Below are 21,074 nucleotides of genomic sequence, written 5' to 3'. Positions count from 1 at the left end.
CATTGTAAGAGAGGTAACCTCCAGCTTCCAACAAGCTCTACATTGGGACAGAATTGAAATTATACTATTTTATCAAACCTCTGTCACACGTACCTCCATTACATCGGGCGGCGCTCCAGTGGCCGAATGAACAGATTGGACATGGCCTGCAGCGACACGGAGTGGCGGTGGAGGACATCGACACAGCGCCTGGCCAGGCCGGCCCCTGTAAGTACTGCCGCAGGACAACAGGCCTTCATGCCCAAATTAAGACTCTAACATTATTACTTAAATTTCAAGGCTACAGAATAGTGCCTAAAACGTGACGACTCTTGTATACTGTCTTACACATTTACACTTAGTATGTCGGATTGTCACAGAACTGTATGCAAAGACAAATTCACTGTACTTGGTGCACGTGACAATTATTGTACTATTGAAATTCTGTATCATTTATTGAATTGAAACATGGAAGTTCTCATGGTATTCATGTCACCATTCATACTTCAAACAACAAAAACACTAAAGCCACTGTCCCACAGGCGATTTTTTCGGCGATTACAGACTACTAGGCTGTTTTCACATGGTCGCAGGAGTGACGCCTGTATGACGCCTGTGAGTAGTCTCCTCAAGTCGCCTAAAGAGTCGTAACGTTTTTCTGGTCGCCGCTGGATTTTGAAATGTTCAAAACTTTTCGGCGACTGTGAGCTTTACGTGTTTTGGGTCATGCAGAAATGTTAGAAAGACTACATAAATGCAATATAATCTTTGATTAATGATAGATTTTGTGAATACCCTTTCCTGCTTCTTGATTTTACTGAGATCTTACTTGATCTTAGTGCTCCGATCGCTGGCCTGTGGACTATGACATCTTGAAGCCGCGATCTGCGGAGCTTCTAGCCGCTGGCGAAGCGTGGACTTTCCATCGCGGAGTGGGCGAGCCCTTGCCGGGGGTTGTTTGAAGAAGTGCTCCGACCGCCGGCCAACGGCCTATAAAATACTGAAGCCGCGGTCTGCGGAGCTTCTAGCCGCGGGCGCGGTGTGGACTTTAAGAGCTCTGACCACCGGCCTGCGGCCTATAACATCTTGAAGCCCCGGTCTCCGGTAGGAAGCGGCTGATTCGGGACCTCCAAGCTGCGGAGTGTCACTCCGTCCGTTGTATGGCTGCTTGGCAAGTCAAATTCCACTATACCTTATTTGGTGCATGTGGCAAAAAAATGGGAACTTGGAAGTTAAATTTTCAAAAACCCAAAGGATTTCTGCAACTTCATTTGCTGGTTGTAGGTTGTGGTAGATTTGCTCAATTTTTCATTAGAGTAATTTCTAATTGCTGTTTAATTAGTTTAAAAGTTTTCAGTTGCTGCGTCTATGCAATCAGCTATTGTATGGTGGTAAAATATAAGAAAACACGTAAATTGCACTCTGAACAAAGCATTGTGTTTATCTAATGCAAGTTACAGAACATTTTGATCACAACACAACAGCATATTCACAAAGTGACAGAGTATCACCAATACTTAAATACTTTCACAGCACTATTAAATTCCAATTCTAAAACTGATCGAGCAACGTTTTTTCATTTCCTCTGTGTATGCGAGTACTCAGTGAAAATGATATTAAAGAAATACTGAATACTGAATAAAAAGATTAAACTTCCAGGATGAGATCTTCATTGTTTGATTTCCTTCCTCTGTCTCAGTCTTCTCCAAGCATTTTGCAATACTGTACGACCCATTAACCACGTAATAGTAAAATTACGTCTGTACCATTCCCTAATTGAAGGAAGACAGAAAAAAAAGTGACTTTTTCACCCGCTTAGTTTCTCCAGCATTTTTGTCCACCTTCTTTTAAATCCAACATTCTTCACCATATTTCAAAGTTAAATTACACATAATTTAAGCTGCATACTTTGGAGCAAAATAACATTACAGTTGTTGATTAATTTACTTGTTTTTCAATTTCTAAATATTTTTACTCATAGTCAAGAATCAAGAGTGTTTTATTTTCATATGTACCAAAACAGAACAATGACATTCTTACTTGCAGCAGTACAACTAGTTTGTAAACACTGTATTCAACAGACAAGAAAGGAAGTTCAATAGATTAAAAACCCAATAGAGTGCTAAATAAAACAAAGCCGGAGGTCCATCGTGCACCCAATGCCGTTCATAGTGAGAAGTTTAGTTGGAGTTCGTAGTGTTCAATAGCCTGAAGGAAGTTGGGAATTAGCCGTTCCTGAATCTGGATGTTACAGTTTCAGGGGTTCAAGTGAAGAATTTAGAATATGTTCTAATTTTAAGTCTACTTTCCTTAATCGGTATTAATTTTTAAATGCTTATTGTTCACCTATTTGGAATTTAGGTGGGGCCCCTGCACAGAAGGACAAGGGTGTTATTACATTCCTTGATTTGTTTAACTCTGTGCAGACCAACTGCTGGAGTATTCAAGGACATCTTCAACCTCTCGCTACTTTTGTCTGAGGTTCCTACCTGCTTCAAAAGGACAACTATCGTACCAGTCTGAAGAAGGGTCTCGACCTGAAACGTCACCTATTCCTTCACTCCATAGATGCTGCCTCACCTGCTGAATTTCTCCAGCATTTTTGTCTACCTTCGATTTTTCCAGCATGTGCAGTTCTTTCTTAAACTATCCTACTGGTGACCTGCCTCAATGACTATTGTCCGATAGTACTTACATTCACCGTAATAAAGTATTTTGAGAGGTTGGTTTTGGCACAAATTAATTCCCGCCTCAGAAGTGACCTAGGTCTGCTTCAACTTGTCTATGGCAACAACAGGTTAACGATAGATTCTCTCTGCCTGATGAAGGCTCTTGACCCGAAATGTCACCCATTCCTTCTCTCCAGAGATGCTGCCTGTGCCACTCAGTTACTCCAGCATTTAGTGTCTACCTTCACTTTAAACCAGCATCTGCAGTTCTTTCCTACACAATAGATGCTCTGCACTCTGCTCTGAACATCTGGATAACAGGAACACACACATCAGGCTGCTGTTCATTGATTCCAAAATCCTCACGATTTCGGCCGTGCCAATTTCTCGCTGCTGCCCTCAAACAGGAAATGCAGAAGCCTGCAGTCCCACACCATTAGGTTCTTGAACCAACCTGCATAACACTAATCCATCCTCGGCAACGGAACCACCACTTGCGGGCCATCACTTGCTTGTAATTGTGTTTTTGCATCAATATATTTTTGTTTAGCACAGCCTTTTTCATTTCAGTCTTGAAGAATTTGTGTAATTTACACGTAAGCTCTGTTTTTGTGCATTGTCTGGGCCTAGGGGCTAGTGATGCTGCTACATGCAAGATTTTCATTGTAACTGTGCCAAAGACAATAAACGCAACTTGGCTTGACCCGATCTTTACTTGGGGAAATATCACAATATTACAGAAACATGCCATCCAAATAATTTACTGAAGACTGGCAAAATTAAGGAAGGTCTCAACAATAGACTGCCTGAGATGCAGTGAAGAAGGAAAAATACAGGTAATCTTTTATTTACTTCCTTTGAAATGCACAATTATAATGACTGAAGAATTACTGTGACCTTGTTCATTATGTCCTGAAATAAATTTGACCTCATTAGTTATCGTTAATTTATCTTCATTCCTTTCAAAATTTCTTAGACATTGTTTGTACAAATTAATAATTGAAAAATTGATTTACTCACTTGTTGTAGTTCACATGTTTTTTATAATTTGTATTAAGAAACTTCTTATAAAATTCAGCCATTTCTTCTGCTGTCAAAATGTTTTTCCTCCCTGTAAATGTAATGTGATAAAATTAATTAGAGTACAGGAGTAGAGTTTTACACGCGTTCGATTTATGTGTTTTGAAATAATGCGCTATTCCTTTAATACCCGAGCTTGATTAAACACTCGAATTTTCAGAATAAGGCACTAAAATTTACTGCTGACAGCATAGTCGCGTATATGTTTAAATTACGTGTTTTTTAATTACGCGCCGTTTTTCAAGCACATAAGTCCCGCGTAAACGCAAGGTGCTTGTATTGTGTAAGAAACCATATTTGAATTTCAGATATTAAGTAACATTGCCTCGACAAAAGATCACCCAGTAAATCTTAAAACCATAACTAACTTCCTTTCAGAATTTTGGTCCAAGCAAACTTTTTTTGTAAGCACATTATCAAGATTCAAGATTAAATTTAATTATCACATGTACCAATTAAAGTACAGTGAAATTTGAGTTACCATACAGCCATACTAAGTAAAAAAGCAAAAATACACACAGCACATAAAATAAAGTTTAACATAATCATCCACCACAGTGGAATCAACATTCCTCACTGTGATAGAAGGCAATAAAGTTCAGTCATCTTCCTCCTTTGTTCACCCGTGCTCGGGGCCATTGAACGGGGCCGTTGCCGACGGTCCGCTCATCGGGATGATCGAAACTCCGTCGTTGGGACGGATCGGAGCATGGAGCTCCCGAGTCGGCCGCTTCTTACTGGAGGCCGCTGCTTCACGGTGTTAAAAGTCCAGGCCTGGCGATCCTCGGCAAAAGACCCCAGGCTCCGCGATGGTAAGTCCGCGCCGCACGCGTGGCTTGAAGCTCCGGGCCGGTCTCCAGGAAAGGCCGCACCACTCAACGTTGTAGGCCGCAGGGGAGGACGGAGATGCGACATGGAAAAAAATCGCATCTCCGTCGAGGTAAGTGACCGGAAAAAAAAGTCCCCCAATCCCCCCCCCCCCCCCCCCCCCCCCCCCCCAAGAGGCATTAAAACAAACATTCAAGACATATTTAAAATAATAAAATCAAAGAAGGGACAAGACAGACTGCCGGCGAGGCGGCCATTGCGAGTGCCACCTGGTGGTATCAAAATGTACAATTTTTTAAAAATGCATTCAATTAGCACGTAAGATTTTAGGTATTAGGACAGTGAAATACCTCAAAAAGACAAAATATCACTGGTTTTCTAAGGAATGAATTCATTAAAAAGCATACCATTAACTGGAATACAAATCAGAATGCTTTAGAGCCCATTTTTTTTTCACATTGCTATTATTGAGATTTTACTCCTAAAGTAACAGTATTCTATAATATGCTTGCATCTCATTATAGCACAAAGGAGTTTTAGTTATATTTAGATTCTTGTAAAATATAATTTATAGAGTTCGTAGAAATTGTTTTCAAATTTCTCAACATTTTAGATGTCTTATTTCAAATTAGATGTGATGTGGCTTGGCTAACTCTTCTCAGTTTAATTTTCTCTCTTGGGAAAAAGTAGTATAATACCTCAAAAATGCATCAAGATCACATCTATTAGAAAACTGTGAACATATTATAGAACTGGGATTGTCGATGAAAAGTAAACACAAAAAATTAAAAAGGAATGATTTCTGCAAAGATTGTTAGAATAAACTTAAATCATTTTATGAAGAATACATAGATATGTGGAGAAATAGGATCACGTTGCACCATTTGCACTATTTGCCAACTGCCTTAGATGTGATGGACCAGATAATGTTCTTGTGTTGAAATATGCAACCATGTTTTTCTTGCTCCGGGTAGCAAAGTGCTCTTAAGTGCTGAAAAAAGATAATGGTTTATATCAAAGATAGACACAGAGCTGGAGTAACTCAGCGGGTCGGGGAGAATCTCTGGAGAAAAAGGATAGGTGATGTTTTGGGTGGGGACTTAAGAACCATCCCAACTCAAAAAGTCAACCATTCTTTTTCTCCAGAGATGCTGCCTCACCCTCTGAGTTACTCCAGAACTTTGTGTCTATCTATACTCTGAAGGTAAATTAGATTTGAATATGGATTTTCCATATTATTATTGAAAATTCAAACGGTAGTCTCAACAGTAAAGTCTTAAACCACACCAGAAAAAGAATGGCATGTACAAATTTAAAAGTGATAAATCACGGGGTTATAAGATTTGGACGTTCATGATATGATATGCTAACATTCCAAAAGCGAAGTGGAGGAATGGAAGGACTGTTCAGAAGCTTGAAAAATGAGGGGAATAAGCTTTTCCCGAGTCTGGTGGTGGTGCACGTTTCTAATCTTCTGTACCTTTTGCCCGACAGGAGCAAAGGGAAGAAATGAATGTGGTTTGACAAATCTTTGATTATGTTGGCTACTTTTGCAAGTTAGTGTGAAGCGTAGATGGAGTCAATGGTGGGGAGTCTGGTCTGTGTGATGGACTGGGCTACATTTACAACTCTGCAATTTATGCTGTCTTGGGCAGAGGCACAAATTCCATAGTGCCTCTGTAGAAGTCTGCATGTTTTCCCAAGTTATCAATTATCAAAAATATCCATGAAATTCCAAAGAGATATTTACACAGCCTTGTTAATCTACAAAATGTATTTTACAATTAGGTCTTTTATTTATTTTTATTTATTTTATTTTATTATTTATTTCAAACAGAATAAAAGAATAAAAAGCAAGTGTGAAACAGCATACAAAAAAACAAAACAAAAATATTTATAAAGTGTCATAAACAATATCTATAAATAAATGAAATCATATGTGTCTGAAAAGGAGCAGGAAGAAGCCAAAGCTTATTAATTCCCACCCCTTATTCACTGCTTGTAATGATCTTATACAAATTTAGCAGCTATATGTACACCATATGTACCACTATATACGTACACCAAATTATTTACATTTGAACATTAATCAAATATTTACAAAGCCATACAAAAAAGAAAAAAAGAAAAAGAATTGAAATCAGAATTCAATTAAAATAATTTGCTCACCTTCTTCATCTCTTAACCCCAATCCCTTTGCTTTCAAACGCAAGTGTATAAACTCTTCTTTTTCCTTAAAATGAATACATTATATTTTACGTAAGAAGCCAGAGACACATTCAGTATTATGCTCTTACAATTTCATCCTTTGTAGCTTCAGGTTCTTCGGAGTAAACATCACCAGAAATTTGTGCTGGAACAGTCATATCGAAGCAATAGTCAAGAAAGCTCACCAATGCCTCTACATCCTTAGAAGCCCTAGGAAGTTCGGCATATCCCAAACAACTCTCACCAATTTCTACAGATACGCCGTAGAAAGCATTTTATTGGGATGCATCACAGCATGGTTTGGAAACAGCTCCATCCAAGGCTGCAAGAAATTGCAGAGAATTATGGACTCTGCCCAGATAATCTACTTCATTGGAGACTCTCAGACTATCTTTATTCAGACGCTTGCACTAAACATTATTCCCTTTATCCCAAGTCTGTACACTGTGGACAGCTTTATTGTAAACATGCGAAGGCATTCCACTGACTGGTTAACATGCAACAAAAAATCTATTCACTGTATCTCGGTACATGTGAGAATAAACTAAACTAAACTAGAAACATTTTTAGATCATGAAATTTCTATCAGTGGGATTTTTTTTTAAATTGCTTCTGGAGTTTAATCATAAAGCCCATTTGTACTCTCTCAAGTTTTTCTTTTTAACGGAATTAAATATACTTCAAAGGTCTCTAATGAAGTAGATAGGAGGTCAGGATCGCACACTATAGCTGCTGAGAGGACGGTTCAGTAGCCTGTTTTATAGTTTTTCAGGAAGCTTTACAGGGATGATTACAGGGAGCTGGGTGTCCTTGTATATTAACATTCTGATATAGCAAGATGACCTTTATTTGAAAATAACTTAAAAGTAGAGATATCCTGGTCCAATTATAAAGGATGCTCTTGATTTTAGAAACATTGTTTGTAGGTCTGGTCTCCGGCCAAAACGTTGGATATGTACAATAGAGCAATAGAGGAAGTATAGCAAAAATTATAGTATGGGTTTGTTGAGTAGGAAAGGTTAAGCAAACTGTGTTATGCATCGATTAGTGTTGTGCAGTGTTCAAGAACTGATGGTTGTTGGGAAGAAGCTATCCTTGAACCTAGTGGTTTTCAGATCAATATATTCTTCCCGATGGCAGGAGTGAAATGAGAGCGTGACCAGTGTGGTGTGGTCTTTGATGATGCTGGCTGCCTTCTTGCCTATAGATCTCTTCTATGCTGGTGAGGTCAGTACCCATGAAGGACCAGATGGTGTCCACCACTTTTTGTAATCTCCTTCTTTCCTGGGCTTTCGAGTTAACTGAACCAGGTCATGATGCAACCTGTCAGTATGCTCCAGCATATACTGTAGAAATTCAAGAGAATATCCGTGGACACAGCTGACTCTAATCAAGAAGTAGAGTCATTGATGGGCTTTCTTTATATTTGCATCATAACTGCACGATTTCCTCCAAATGCTACAAGTTCCTCCTACCGTCGCCCCAAACACAAACTGATAGGTTAATGGGCCAATGTTCGTAGACGGGCATTTTGATTGTTCCCTCTGGGAGCTGGCAGAGACCCAGTCGCCAAATATCTGCCTTCAATGACAGATCCCAGTAACTCAGCAATGAAGTTAATGCTGGTACTAACCTGACACAAGATTCCCAAATGTTGTGAATCAGACCAATCATTTATTATTTCCTAGGTCAGAGATTGTCAAATAGATTAAGAATTGTATGAAATCTCTTTAAAAAGTTACAAAAGTAATACTTTTATCCTGCGCGGTATAAATTTTAAAGCGAAAGGCCATTCCCACATTAATTCTGACACATTTGCAACTAACAGTGCGTAGCACATATTTTGTAGATTCAAAGAAAAGAAATTATGCAAATTTTGAGTATTAAGCTCATACAGAATTTCAAATGAAAGAATAAACAACTTCCAATACTCGCCTTGTTGAAAATTATGTTCTGATTTGACCAAAATTTCTGGTTCCAATTCTGTGTGTCTATTCTTAACTTTCTCAGCTGCTGTTCCAGCTTGGATTCATTCTTTGGAATATAAAACTTTACGCACCTTAGGTTTGAAAACCTATCCGGAGGGCCAACCCAGTCAAAATGCGAGTCCACCGGAGGCCGAAAGTCTGAAATCTAAAAAATACTTCAGTCAGATACAATTTATTATCATTACTCCTAAAACCCGAGAGAGATTGAAACATCCCAGGCTGCTGTCCCACCTACACTAGTCCCGCCTGCCCACATTTGGTTCATATACCTCTAAACCTTTCCTATCTTTCTACCTTTCTTATTTGGACAATGCGCAATGTATATATAATGAAGAAATCAAGAACTGCAGATGTTGGTTTACATGGAAAGATGCTAAGTACTGGTGTAACTCAGCAGGTCAGACAGCATTTCAGGAGAACATGTTTCAACTCATGGACCCTTCTTCAGACTGAATATTGTGCGCTAGTCCGAACTCCTTCAGACTGACTGCAGGGGTCTGTGTGGGTGGGGGGAGCTGGAAGAGCTAGAAAAATCATTGTTAATGTTCCTGTATTCATTGCATTTTAAATGATTTTTCAGGTGCAATTGCAATGTTTTTGCAGCATTTAGACAGGTACATGGATAGGAAAAGTTTAGGGATATAGGCCAAAAGAAGGTAGAGTGTAGATTGGGCATGTTGGTCGGCATGGGCAAGTTGGACCGAAGGGCCTGTTTCCACACTGTATGACTATGATCCTGTATCAGATCCAAAGGCATTTGTTGTAACACCATAAAAATACAATATGGTTAAACACAAAACTACAAGCCTATAACAGACACAAACACTGGAGGAACTCAGCGAGTCATGCAGCATCTCTGGAGCAAGGAATTGATGATGTTTCGGGACGAGGCCCTTCAGACTGCAAGTCATGGGAGAGGGAAACTAGAGGTATGAAAAGGTACAATGAACAAATGAATGAAAGGTATGTAAAAGGGCAATCGAAGCAAACCTATAACATTTCCCTCTACATGGTGCACTTCCCTGTGTGATGCACCTTCAGTAATTATAGAAACATAGAAAATAGGTGCAGGAGGAGGTCATTCGGCCCTTCGAGCCAGCATTGTGATCATGGTTGATCATCCCCTATCAATAACCCATGCCTGCCTTCTCCCCATATCCCCCCAACTCCACTAGCCCCTAGAGCTCTCTCTTAAATCCATCCAGTGACGGCCTCCACTGCCCTCTGTGGCAGGGAATTCCATCAATTCTCAACTCTCTGGGTGAAAAAGTTTTTTCTCACCTCAGTCTTAAATGACCTCCCCTTTATTCTAAGACTGTGGCCCCTGGTTCTGGACTCACCCAACATTGGGAACATTTTTTCCTGCATCTATCTTGTCCAGTCCTTTTATAATTTTATATGTTTCTATAAGATCTCCCTCATCCTTCTAAATTTCAGTGAATACAAGCCTAGTCTTTTTAATCTTTCCTCATATGACAGTCCCGCCATCCCAGGGATCAATCTCGTGAACCTATGCTGCACTGCCTCAATCACAAGGATGTCCTTCCTCAAATTAGGAGACCAAAATTGTACGCAATACTCTAGATGTGGTCTTACCAATGCCCTATACAACTGCGGAAGAACCTCTTTACTCCTATACTGAAATCCTCTTGTTATGAAGGCCAACATTCCATTAGCTTTCTTCACTGCCTGCTCTACCTGCACGCCAACTTTCAGTGACCGGTGTACAAGACACCCAGGTCTCGTTGCACCTCCCCCTTCCCTAACCTAACCCCATTGAGATAATAATCTGCCCCTTTGTTTTTGCTGCCAAAGTGGATAACCTCACGTTTATCTCTATTATACTGCATCTGCCACGCATCTGCCCACTCACTCAACCTGTCCAGGTCACCCTGCAACCTCCTAACATCCATTTCACAGTTCGCACTGCCACCCAGCTTTGTGTCATCCGCAAACTTGCTAGTGTTGCTCCTAATTCCCTCTTCCAAATCATTAACATATATGGTAAACAACAGTTGCGACCCCAACACCGAGCCTTGCAGCACTCCACTCGCCACTGCCTGCCATTCTGAAATGGAATTATGTACATTATGGACCACCCTCTGGGGGGAAAAAAGGGCAAATCTTCGTCAACGTCGCCTAGGGAGAGGGAGCTACAATCGGGACACCTTTCCGCGACCGAGTTGCTGTGAATGATGAGAACTGGAAACACTTTACCTCTGCACTGGGCTCTCTCTGATCAGGGCCACGGGTTGAAGCTCTTGCCCGGCCATAATTCGGCGACTCGGTTCCCCTCAGGGAAACACTGCGAAATATTAATCTCCGGCCGAGGTCTCCCAAAGCACCGAACCCGCGGCGCATCACTTTTCCAACTAAACCTCCCTCCCCCTTAGTATCTTCGCTTCCCACTTGTTTAACAGGCGGCCAGCTGCAGTTTACGGCGGTGAGGCAACCAACTGAACGAACCAAGCCCCACTTCCTGTCGTAAAAGGAGACACTGCCGTAGACTGGAGCGGCGGTCCTGTCGTTCGCTTCAGGTACATCAGGTGAGCGCGTCAGCCGGCCCGGCCCGGCCTGTCTTGTCTTGGCCTGTCCTGCCGGCCCCGAGGGGAGGGGGAGGTTGTGGAGTCGGGGCAAAGCTCGGTGAATCTGCGGGCCGGGCTCTTACCGCCGGGCGGGGGCATGCGGTGTTACATGTGGGTCATGGTCACGGTCCCGGCCCGGTCGCGGGCTCTCTCACACAAACACATCTATATAAACACGCAAAGCCAAACATCCGCATATAGACAGACACAAACGCACATTGGAGGAACAGCATCTCATATTTCGCTTGGGCAGCTTACAGCCCAAGTGGTATGATTATTGATTTCTCTCACAAGGTAGCCCCGGCATTCCTTCTCATTATCCCTCCCCTACCCAAGCTTCTCGCTTTCACCCCACAAACAGCTACAATGGCCTGTTTCCTTTATCATCGTTACTTTTTTACATAGCTTTTATTAATTGTTTATTATCTCCACATCGTCGTATATATCTCTCGTTTCCCTTATCCCTAACCAGTCTGAAGAAGGGTCTCAACTCGAAACATCACCCATTCCTTCTCTCCAGAGATGCTGCCTGTCCCGCTCAGTTACTCCAGCTTTTTGTGTCTATCTTTGGTTTAAACCAGCATCTGCAGTTCCTTCCTACAGACACACAGACAAATATATATACATATATACACACACACACAAATATATACATATACTCATACATATATTTATGGAAGATAGACACAAAAAGCTAGATGCCATCAGCGGGTCAGACGGTATCTCCAGAGACCCACTGAGTTACTCCAGTTTTTTGTGTCCATGGTTTAAACCACCATCTGCAGTTCCTTCCTACATGGTGGGGCATTCCTTGTGTCTCGATTCCATGGAAATGTACTGGTGTAGAGGGGGCAAAATAACTAATTGAAGGAAAGTAGTTTGGCAGCTTCATCCCTATGCTAGCCCAAACCACAATTACCTTCCATATTGTGTAGACACAAGGAACTGCAACCTACATAACTGGTTTACAAAAAAGGACACAAAGTGTTGGAGTAACTCATTCGGTCAGGCACCATCTCTGGAGAACATGGATAGATGATGTTTTGTGTTGTAACTCTTCTTCAGACTGAATCTTATGTGCTAGTCTTAACTCCTTGACTGAGGATGTACCAGTGAAGAGGGAATGCATTGGATTTTCTATACTTTCTCTTAAGTATGGTTGGCGATTTAGCTAATGATTTACTATTCTTTGGGGGAAGAAATTCCTTGTCATCTTTGTTCTGAAGGGCTGATCTCTTATTGAAGACTGACTCCTGCTTCTGGACCTCTTAATTTAGGGGAAATAACACTGGATGTGGATTTATTCCTGGGATGTGGGAGCTTGCACTATAGGGAGAGATTAAAAAGTGTGCGTGAGAGGGGTTGCAATTTGGAGGGGGTTGAATATAACTCCAAATGATAATATAGTTGGTAATAAAGAATATTAAGAATATAGGTGTTCAGATGTGCTAAATAATAGAATAATAATTTGATGGTGTGAGACTCATATGGGTTGGATTTCCATGCCTGATGAAAATGGGACAATGAAGTCAAAAATAGTAAGTATTGACCTGCTAATGTTGTAGTGCCAGGGATATTTCACCACTTCTGCTGCTAAACCCCAGTCCTGTCTATGAGTCAAACAATAAACACGTTTGAACATTAATAGTGACTTTGTGAAACATAGGATTCCAATTGCTTTCTGACCAATGGTCAATGTAGATCCCCAAAGTGAAGCGAGGATTAGAACTGTCCATTCAGTCTCCAGAACTCATTATTGGATTTTGTTCCAATCATAAACTGAGCTCCTACTTCACAAGCCTGCAAATCCAGCTAACTATCCAGTGAATCTTTTCTGCTCCTTTTCCAACAATGACATACCTCCTATAGCTGGGCAAACAGAACTGCACACAGTACCCCAACTGTGGTTTCAGCATCGACTTGTACAGCTACATCATGATGTGCCAACTTCCCCTTCCCACTAAAGGCAGGCATGCCATATGCCTTCTTCACCACACTGTCCACCTGACTGGCCACATTCAAGGCACCATGCACCTTGACTCCCAAATGTCTATGTTCTACAGTACTTTCCAGGGTTCTACCATTTACTGTGTAAGTCCTATCCTGGTTTAATGTACCAAAGTGCAACTACCTTACATTTGTCAGGGTTAAGTTCATTTACCATTCTTGGAATCATTGAGTCATACAGCATGGAAACGGGTCTTTCAGCCAAAGTCGCCCATGCTGACCTAAATGCTGCATGTAAGCTTTTGCCTGTTTGGGCCATAACCCTCTGAAACTTTCCTATCTATGTTCCTGTCCAAATTTCTTTTAAAACTTGTTATTCTACCTGCCCAAACTACTTCCTGTGGTAGCTCGTTCCACCACCCTCTGTGTGAAAGAGCTGTTTCTATGGTTCCTATCAAATCTTTCCCCTCTCACTTTAAAGCTATGCCATCAAGTTCTTGATTCTCCAACCCTGGGACAAAGATTGTGCATTCACCCTATCTATTCTAGCAGGATGACCAGATCTACACCTTGGTGCAGCTTCACCAATATCTTGCACAATTTTAACAAAACAATCCAACTTCTATATTCATTCTCCTGACTAATGAAGACCAGCATTCCAAAAGCTTTCTTCAATACCTTCCCAATGGATCTAGATCCTTTTATGAATTTAGATATCCTTCCTCACTCTCCAGAACACCGCCAAAAGCCTGTTTTATTGCCAAATATCTAATGATCTCAGAGGAAAATACATTTTGGAAAGCCATATCATTAAATAAGCACAAAAATGAATTGTTGTTTGTCTGACATTTTACTTTTTTCCCAGAAGCAGGAAAGTCTATCTTGCTCAGTTTAGTCCCAACTTTTCCCATAAAACTCCCAGTAGTCAAACATTAATCAGAAACTAAATTAATTTTTCATCTGGTGAGTTTGTTTTTGGCTGAACTTTGGAATAATAGTACTCAGAGATTCACGTTTCCTCGTAAAAGAAAAAGAGATTGAAATTTCTCATAATTAAGTTTCCCTTATGCCATTCTGTACACTGATATTGCAATAATAGATACTTTTAGATTCTAATGAAAGTAAAATTATAATTAAGAAAGAGAAATTTAAAAAAGTATTAAAACAATAGCACAATTTTTAACTTGCCATTTTCCTTGCTTTTATTATGATTTCATCAGTGAAACAATGGGTCTTCTGTGATCTAAATTGCTTAGCAACATGGAATTACCTACTATGGCTACATTCATGTGCACAGGGTACATCCATTTTTCTTAGAATCAATGCATCTTCACCCTAGAATAAATCTTTTTACAAGGGCTTGCCTAAAGTTGCCCCCAAGCAGACATATCAAATCTGTAAGTCTGTGCATTCTTATATTGACTTTCCTCCATCTATTTTTTAAATGTGTGCTGTCGGTGTTGTAAATTCTGTACCGAATGAATTAAATGTGTCATTGGAAGTTCATCACTCAGTGCTTTGACTAGAGTGATGGCAATACAAGACAAGATAGTCCCAGATGTTTTCTCCCTCATGGTTACTTGCTGATTGATCTCATCCTGCAACACGATCACGGGCATACTGATCACGTTGCTTAACTGAACTAGTAAGATAGCTGTCATGATTCCATTTTGGTGGTGTTTAGTGGAAAATGAGTGAGAGAAGGATTATATTTTTAAAAAAAAAGATTTTTCTAAGTAAGTCGACATTGTTCACAGCTAATGGACTTTTCTAGGGGCGCCGCATGATGGCAGCCTCTGCCTACAGTCTGTTTTTCCATATTTTTTTAATTTTTGGTCTGTTTAAAAGTATGTGTTGGAGTATTTCTTAATATTTTTATGTGAGGGTGGTGGGTAGGGTAAGGGGGAAATTGTTTCCCAGTCCCTTCCTGGCGAGGATGCGACTATTCTCTGAGTCCCGTCCTCCCCCCCCCCCCCCCCCCCCCCCCCCCCCCCCCACACGGCCTACCAACTGGATTGGTGCAGCCTTTCTTGTCGGAAACCGGACCAGAGCTTCAGTGGCGGCGCAGCACTGGATTCACCGCAGAGCGGGCAATGCCTTACCTGGATCGCTGTTTGAAGCTCCAGTGTTGGACCTGCTGCTTCAACATCGTGAAGCTGTGGTTGCGGAGTTCCAAACCACGGGCGGCGCTGACTTTAACATCGTGGAGTCCTGGGATCCCTTTGCCGATGACCGCCAGCGTGAATCTCCGCCCAGCTCGGCATATGGACTTCAGGAGCCGTGGTCTGATTCGGTACTCCAAGCCGCTGATGGTGTTCTTCCGTTCCGACGTCGGAGTTCCATCATCCCAGCAAGAGGGCCTGAACATCGGGCCGCCCGTAGCGGAGGTCCCGACCACGGGTGAACAACAAAGAACATCGTAGAGGAGGATGACTGAACTTTGGTGCCTTCCCTCACAGTGGGAAACTTTGATTCCGCTGTGTGTGGATGTTTATGTTATAGGCTATCGTGTTCGGTGTTCTTTTTTTTATTCGTAAGGCTGTATGGTGACCCCAAATTTCACTGTACCAATTGGTGCATGTGACAATAAATGTCTCTTGAATCTCAAATTAACATTCAGCTAATGACATAGCGGAAGCAGAATAAAGACAATCTACAGCATATATGAATAACAAACTTTAATGTTTATTAAGCCATGCTTGCGTTGCTGTGAAATCTTTCAACTTGATCTTTCAAAATTAAAAACTTACAAATAATTCAGTACTAATATTATTATGTAAAATGCTTCAACAAAAACAATGAAAAGATAAAATGGAAACAATTAAAAAATGTGCAAGGTGATATTTAATCCCTCATAGCCATTCCCTTCCATTGAAATCAATGAAGAAGCTTTCCCTGCGTCAGACCCAACCTGGCACAGGTTGCCTGCACATAAACCACACAGTAAATGGTTGGAAATAAAACACCAAAGTTGCACTCAGTTATTGAAGCAGATATTTCTGATTAGGTCAGAAACTGCTGACATATCTGTGCAAAATGTCCAATGTCAAATCAATAAGAACATAAGTAGAAGCAGGATTAGGGCATTACTGTGAGGAATCAAAGAGATCAATAGAAATATGTTTGAAAAGAAAGATACAAACTGCTGGATGAACTTAGCAGGTCAGGGAGCATCTCTGGAGAACATGGATAGGTGACATTTCAAGTTGGGACCCTAATTTAGATGTTTGCTCATAGAAATGGAAGCAGGAGCAACAAGGTATGAGGGCATGGAAGCAGAGCTACATAAATAGGCCAACAGATCGGTCATTTGATTTGCAGTAGCAGATATTTCAGGTAGTCTTTCAGAAACTAAGACTAAATCCAAGTGGAGGACTCAACAGCCATGCTTAACTAAACTGCATAAAGACTGGAGGCAGAAGATTGGACAAAATATAAAAAACAGCAATGGCTGCACACCACTGGATAACATCTTGCCAACCAGAAAAATCATACCCGCTCTCAATTTCCTGTTCACAGGTAGTCTTCTACCTATGCCAATATGTTATCACCACATTCAAGATCTTTAATCTCTGCAGTAACCTTTGATGTAGCAACTCATCAAACACCTATAAGAAATCAAAGGTACTTCCATTGCTTTCCCAATCCATAAAACATACTATTTCTTAAAATAACTCAAATAAATTGGTCAGCAATGATTTCTCACCACCCAGTCTACCTGCGTCGCCAATTATTGATTGGTATAAACAAGATTATGAAGTTAGTTTTCGTCAGACCAGCCATAAATTTATTGAATGGTAAAAGAGGCATAAGAGTTATCTTCTAGTGTTCCAAATTCCAATCTAGCTAGCCCCTCTGCTGGCTCTGACATTCAGTAAGATTGTGGCTAGCCTTTCACTTAATTTCAACTATCCTGCACTAACCCACATCCCTTGATTTTGTTAATATCCAAGATTCTATCGTTCTCTGTCCTGAATATATTCTGCATATATTCTCTTAGGTAGAGAATTCATTACCCTCTCGTTAAAGAAGTTTCTTCGCATCCCAGTTCTGAGTAGCTGACATCCGGTACTAAATGTGGCAGCCAGGGTAAACATCATCCCTGCATCCTCTGTTCAATGCAGGTAAGAATTTTGGGATGCTTTCTTGGCTGCTGAGGGAAACCATGGCATGAGGCTTTTGATGCTCCTTGTCTGTAGGAGTAGTACTGAGAATTGTAAATGTTGTACCTCCTTAAAATGTAGAAAAGAACAAACCTAGCACTTTCAGACCAATCAACCTTGTGTTTTTGTGTCGGGTAAACAATTAGAGACTATTATCAGACACAAAATTAATTTTCTTATGGAGAATTGTTTAAAAAAAAAAGGATATCGAATGCCTTTCTTTATCACATATCTTTGTTGACGCCATATATGTAGCGACTCTTTGCGTACTTTGTGTATTTTAAACAAAAACATAGAATTTCATTGTATCCAGGTATATGTGACAATAAAGTATCATTTATTCATTCATTCGTAAAGATATTTGAAAGGCAAAAACCCAATTTTGCTGGAATTGCAACACAAACATTTCCCACATTTCCACAGTCTTCCTCATTCCCATTTAAACATTCCAACATTTCTTCCTCGAGGATTTATGCAAGTTCACCTGAAGTATAATTATGAAACTTGCATCATACATGGTTCTTGATTCTCCTATTCTGGGCAAGAGACTCTGTGTTTTCACCAGATCTATTCCTCTCATGATTTTGTCCACCTCTATAAGATCACCCCTCATCCTCCTGCGCTCCAAGGAATAGAGTCAAGCCTGCTCAACCTCTCCCTGTAGCTCAGGCCCTTGAATCTTGACAACATCCTCGTAAGTCTTCACTGCACCCTTTCCAGATTGGAAATGTAACTGCCGTCTAACTATATTTATTATTGTCTCTAGAATTAAAGTTTGGATCTGAAGCTAAGAAGTGACTCCATGACCAGCATTTTTTCATTCAATTTCAGACACACGATGATTCATTAGGGGGAAAAGAAAACATGGACATGGGTCAACAACATCCTTCTTTGATTAAGGTTCAGGAAATTCAGAAGGAAATACTGGAAACCAAACGACTTGTACTTTTGTTCAGTGGTACTAAATCTGACAGAGAATATAAGCAACTGGAGAGCTCTTTGATTAAGTTGCTGTTTGAGTTGGATGCAGTAGATACAGACGGCAAGACGGCAATTCAGAATGGCCGCAAAGTTGCAGCAAAGGACGTGGAGGATCTTCTGAAGGAGCTGGAGCAAACCGCAACTCACCCGTCACGCCTGAAGGTGGAACAGATCTTCGGTGATGCACAGCAGCTGGTTACCAATGAGCTATCATCTGCTGAGGGCTTGATAACCGAGGAGTTTGCTGATCGCATTCAAGAAATAATTTTTCAGCTGGCACAGGTTAAGACAGGAGGGAAAATTAGCTTGAGGAAAGCTAGATATCGAGCACTGACAAGAATTTGTGCTGTGCAGGACATCATTGACAACTGCATTGGGCGACAAGCACTCAGTTTGCCCCTCTCCACAAATACACATCCTTCTGTTTCTAGAATCAATTCTGTTTTATGTGAAGTTAGCAAAGGAAGATGGGATGTGATTGGCCTGCTGATGAGCCTAAACGCCCTGGACAATTGTGCCCATCTGTCCCGTGTCCTCACTGGATTGTTAATGCAATTGGATGCTATAGATGTGTCTGGACACTTGGAGGTGAGAAACTACAGGAAACGAGTGGTGCACGAAATCAATTGCTTACTGGGACATTTGGAGATGGAATCAGAGGGAGAGTCTGCGGGACGTTATGATTTAGCACAGAATCAGTCCATCAAACGGATAGAGGACATACGTCAGAAGACGACGCAATTAAAATATCAGCTGCTGCAACTGGAAAATGCCTCTGATCTGCACTTCAAACCACATGCTGAATTGCAAAGTCTTCTCAGCGAGTTGGATCAAGTTGACATTGACAAGAATCCATGTATTCGTGAAGCTAGAAGAAGGTCAGTGGTTGATGTGCAGGCTGTGATTGCTTATTTTGACTTGAAGGAGTCTCTTGAAAAGAGAGAAAACATGAAGGAGGAATTAACAAATGAGCACCCTTCACAGAAAGCCATATGGGAGGTCCTACGTCACTTATCAGAATTTCAAAAGCAAGCGCTGTCATTTGATGGTGTTAGAACTGACAAGAATTATGTGATACTGGAAGAAATGCTTACAAAACAACTTTTAGCACTCGACGCTGTGGAAACTCAAGGAAATGATGGTGCTAAGATTGCCAGAAAACAAGCAGTGAAATTTGCCCAGAATATTTTAAATTACCTAGACATGAAAACAGATGAATGGGAATACTAATTCATGAATTAGTATTTTTAAGCTTGCGTTTTGAACAGCTTAAGAGAATTGTTCAGACTATTGCATTTATCAATGTCGTGCAGATTAAACCCCATCTCATAAGTTATCATCATTTACAAAAGAAGACTTTACAAAAAAGATGAAACAAGTTTTGGTACAAATGAATGCTATGGCAATGTTTTGCATATTTTATTTTGATGTCATTAGGTTAAAGTAAATTGGTATTTGGAAATATTTTAGTTAAAATATTGGAAGAATTTAAGCACTATCACATGCTTCTTTTCAATATTTTTAAAAATGTCATTTTCAGGACATCAGCTGAGAAGTGTGGATCTTCAGCTACATATATTTTCACGGGCAGTATGGAGTGCTAGATGCACGGCAGTTATTTTTGTTTTCTTTCTTTGTGGGCTATATGTTTTTTCTATTTACATTGAATTGGAATAATTCATAATCATAGCTCATAGTTATTTTGTAGTTCATGTACAGCATGCCACTGCACTCTCCCATGGACTGTATTGTTTTCTTTTCAGACTTAATATTAAAATCATTTTAAAATGACAGATTATTTCAAGAATGAACGACGTTGGCAAAGATTTTACTTTCAAATATCAGTGTGTTAGCGATATTGAGTGCCTATACTTGGAGAATATTTTTTCAAAAATGGTTACACTGCACTTGAGAATCCTTTGACAAAGGTGTGCGTAAACACATCACGCTATTGTGGGATTCCAAATAAATAATCGCACATGACAAAAGTGCAGTTTGAATGTTATTTAATAATATTAAATAAAACTAGATTTCAATGAAATTGAATTATAAAGTGTCTGTTTTTAACAAAGTATTAGAAATTGATGGAATACCTAAACTGGATAAGCATCTGAGAAGCAAGCCCTACCATCACGCTGTGCTCCTCCGTTGTTAACCATAAGGAATGTTGCAAAGCTTCGGGGAAATTACTCTGGATACTTTCTGATGACTACTACAATATTTTGTAACAATGATTGCAAAAATGATCAAGTATCAAGCAAATATATCAAACACATATCAAATATATGAAATGCATCAAATCTAAACCATAAAAAATAAACACATCAAACAAAAATAAAACAATGCATATCTCACTATTAAATCTGTTGCCTTAAGAATGAGCCTTGATGAGGGGCAATTAGTTTATTTAATTTTTTTAAAGTATTAAATTATTAAATTATTTAATTTGCATTTTAAATTACAATAGTATGATATTATATATCCTTATTGTCCCCATTCCACAAAAGCAAGCTGGCTAATTAAACCTATTGCATACTTTTGTCCATATTTCCACAGTGTCTCAAAATAGAAGAAACACCACTTGCACAATATTCAAAAATATTTTGAACGTAGATTAAAACTATACGGGATGGGTAAGGGCAGTGT

The 21,074-nt window shown here is 40.2% G+C and overlaps 2 protein-coding genes across 7 annotated transcripts; one reads left to right on the top strand and one right to left on the bottom strand.

The window, feature by feature from the left end:
- Positions 1–1,398: 1,398 nt before the first annotated feature.
- Positions 1,399–11,219, bottom strand: LOC129700271 (cytochrome c oxidase assembly factor 8). The gene is made up of 5 exons (XM_055640616.1): positions 10,970–11,219; positions 8,700–8,897; positions 6,726–6,789; positions 3,669–3,759; positions 1,399–1,751 (listed from the first exon to the last, which is right to left on the bottom strand). Exons 1-5 carry the CDS (start codon positions 11,111–11,113, stop codon positions 1,649–1,651), a joined length of 600 nt encoding a protein of 199 aa, XP_055496591.1. The 5' UTR covers positions 11,114–11,219; the 3' UTR covers positions 1,399–1,648.
- Positions 11,220–11,226: 7 nt separating this feature from the next.
- Positions 11,227–19,785, top strand: bag5 (BCL2 associated athanogene 5). Of its 6 annotated transcripts, none has more exons than XM_055640605.1 (3): positions 11,227–11,298; positions 17,285–17,408; positions 18,279–19,785. In XM_055640605.1, the coding sequence occupies exons 2-3, from the start codon at positions 17,403–17,405 to the stop codon at positions 19,656–19,658; spliced, it is 1,386 nt and encodes a 461-aa protein (XP_055496580.1). In that variant the 5' UTR covers positions 11,227–11,298; positions 17,285–17,402; the 3' UTR covers positions 19,659–19,785. The 6 variants fall into 6 exon arrangements, with proteins under 6 accessions (XP_055496580.1, XP_055496583.1, XP_055496582.1 ...); XM_055640608.1 differs by having other exon boundaries at positions 18,214–19,785; XM_055640606.1 differs by lacking the exon at positions 11,227–11,298 and adding an exon at positions 14,601–14,681.
- The last annotated feature ends 1,289 nt before the right edge of the window (positions 19,786–21,074 follow it).

Source organism: Leucoraja erinacea, chromosome 9, assembly GCF_028641065.1.
Source record: "Leucoraja erinacea ecotype New England chromosome 9, Leri_hhj_1, whole genome shotgun sequence".
In the NCBI taxonomy this organism is placed as follows: domain Eukaryota; kingdom Metazoa; phylum Chordata; class Chondrichthyes; order Rajiformes; family Rajidae; genus Leucoraja; species Leucoraja erinaceus.
This window is presented reverse-complemented; position numbering and strand designations above follow the sequence as displayed.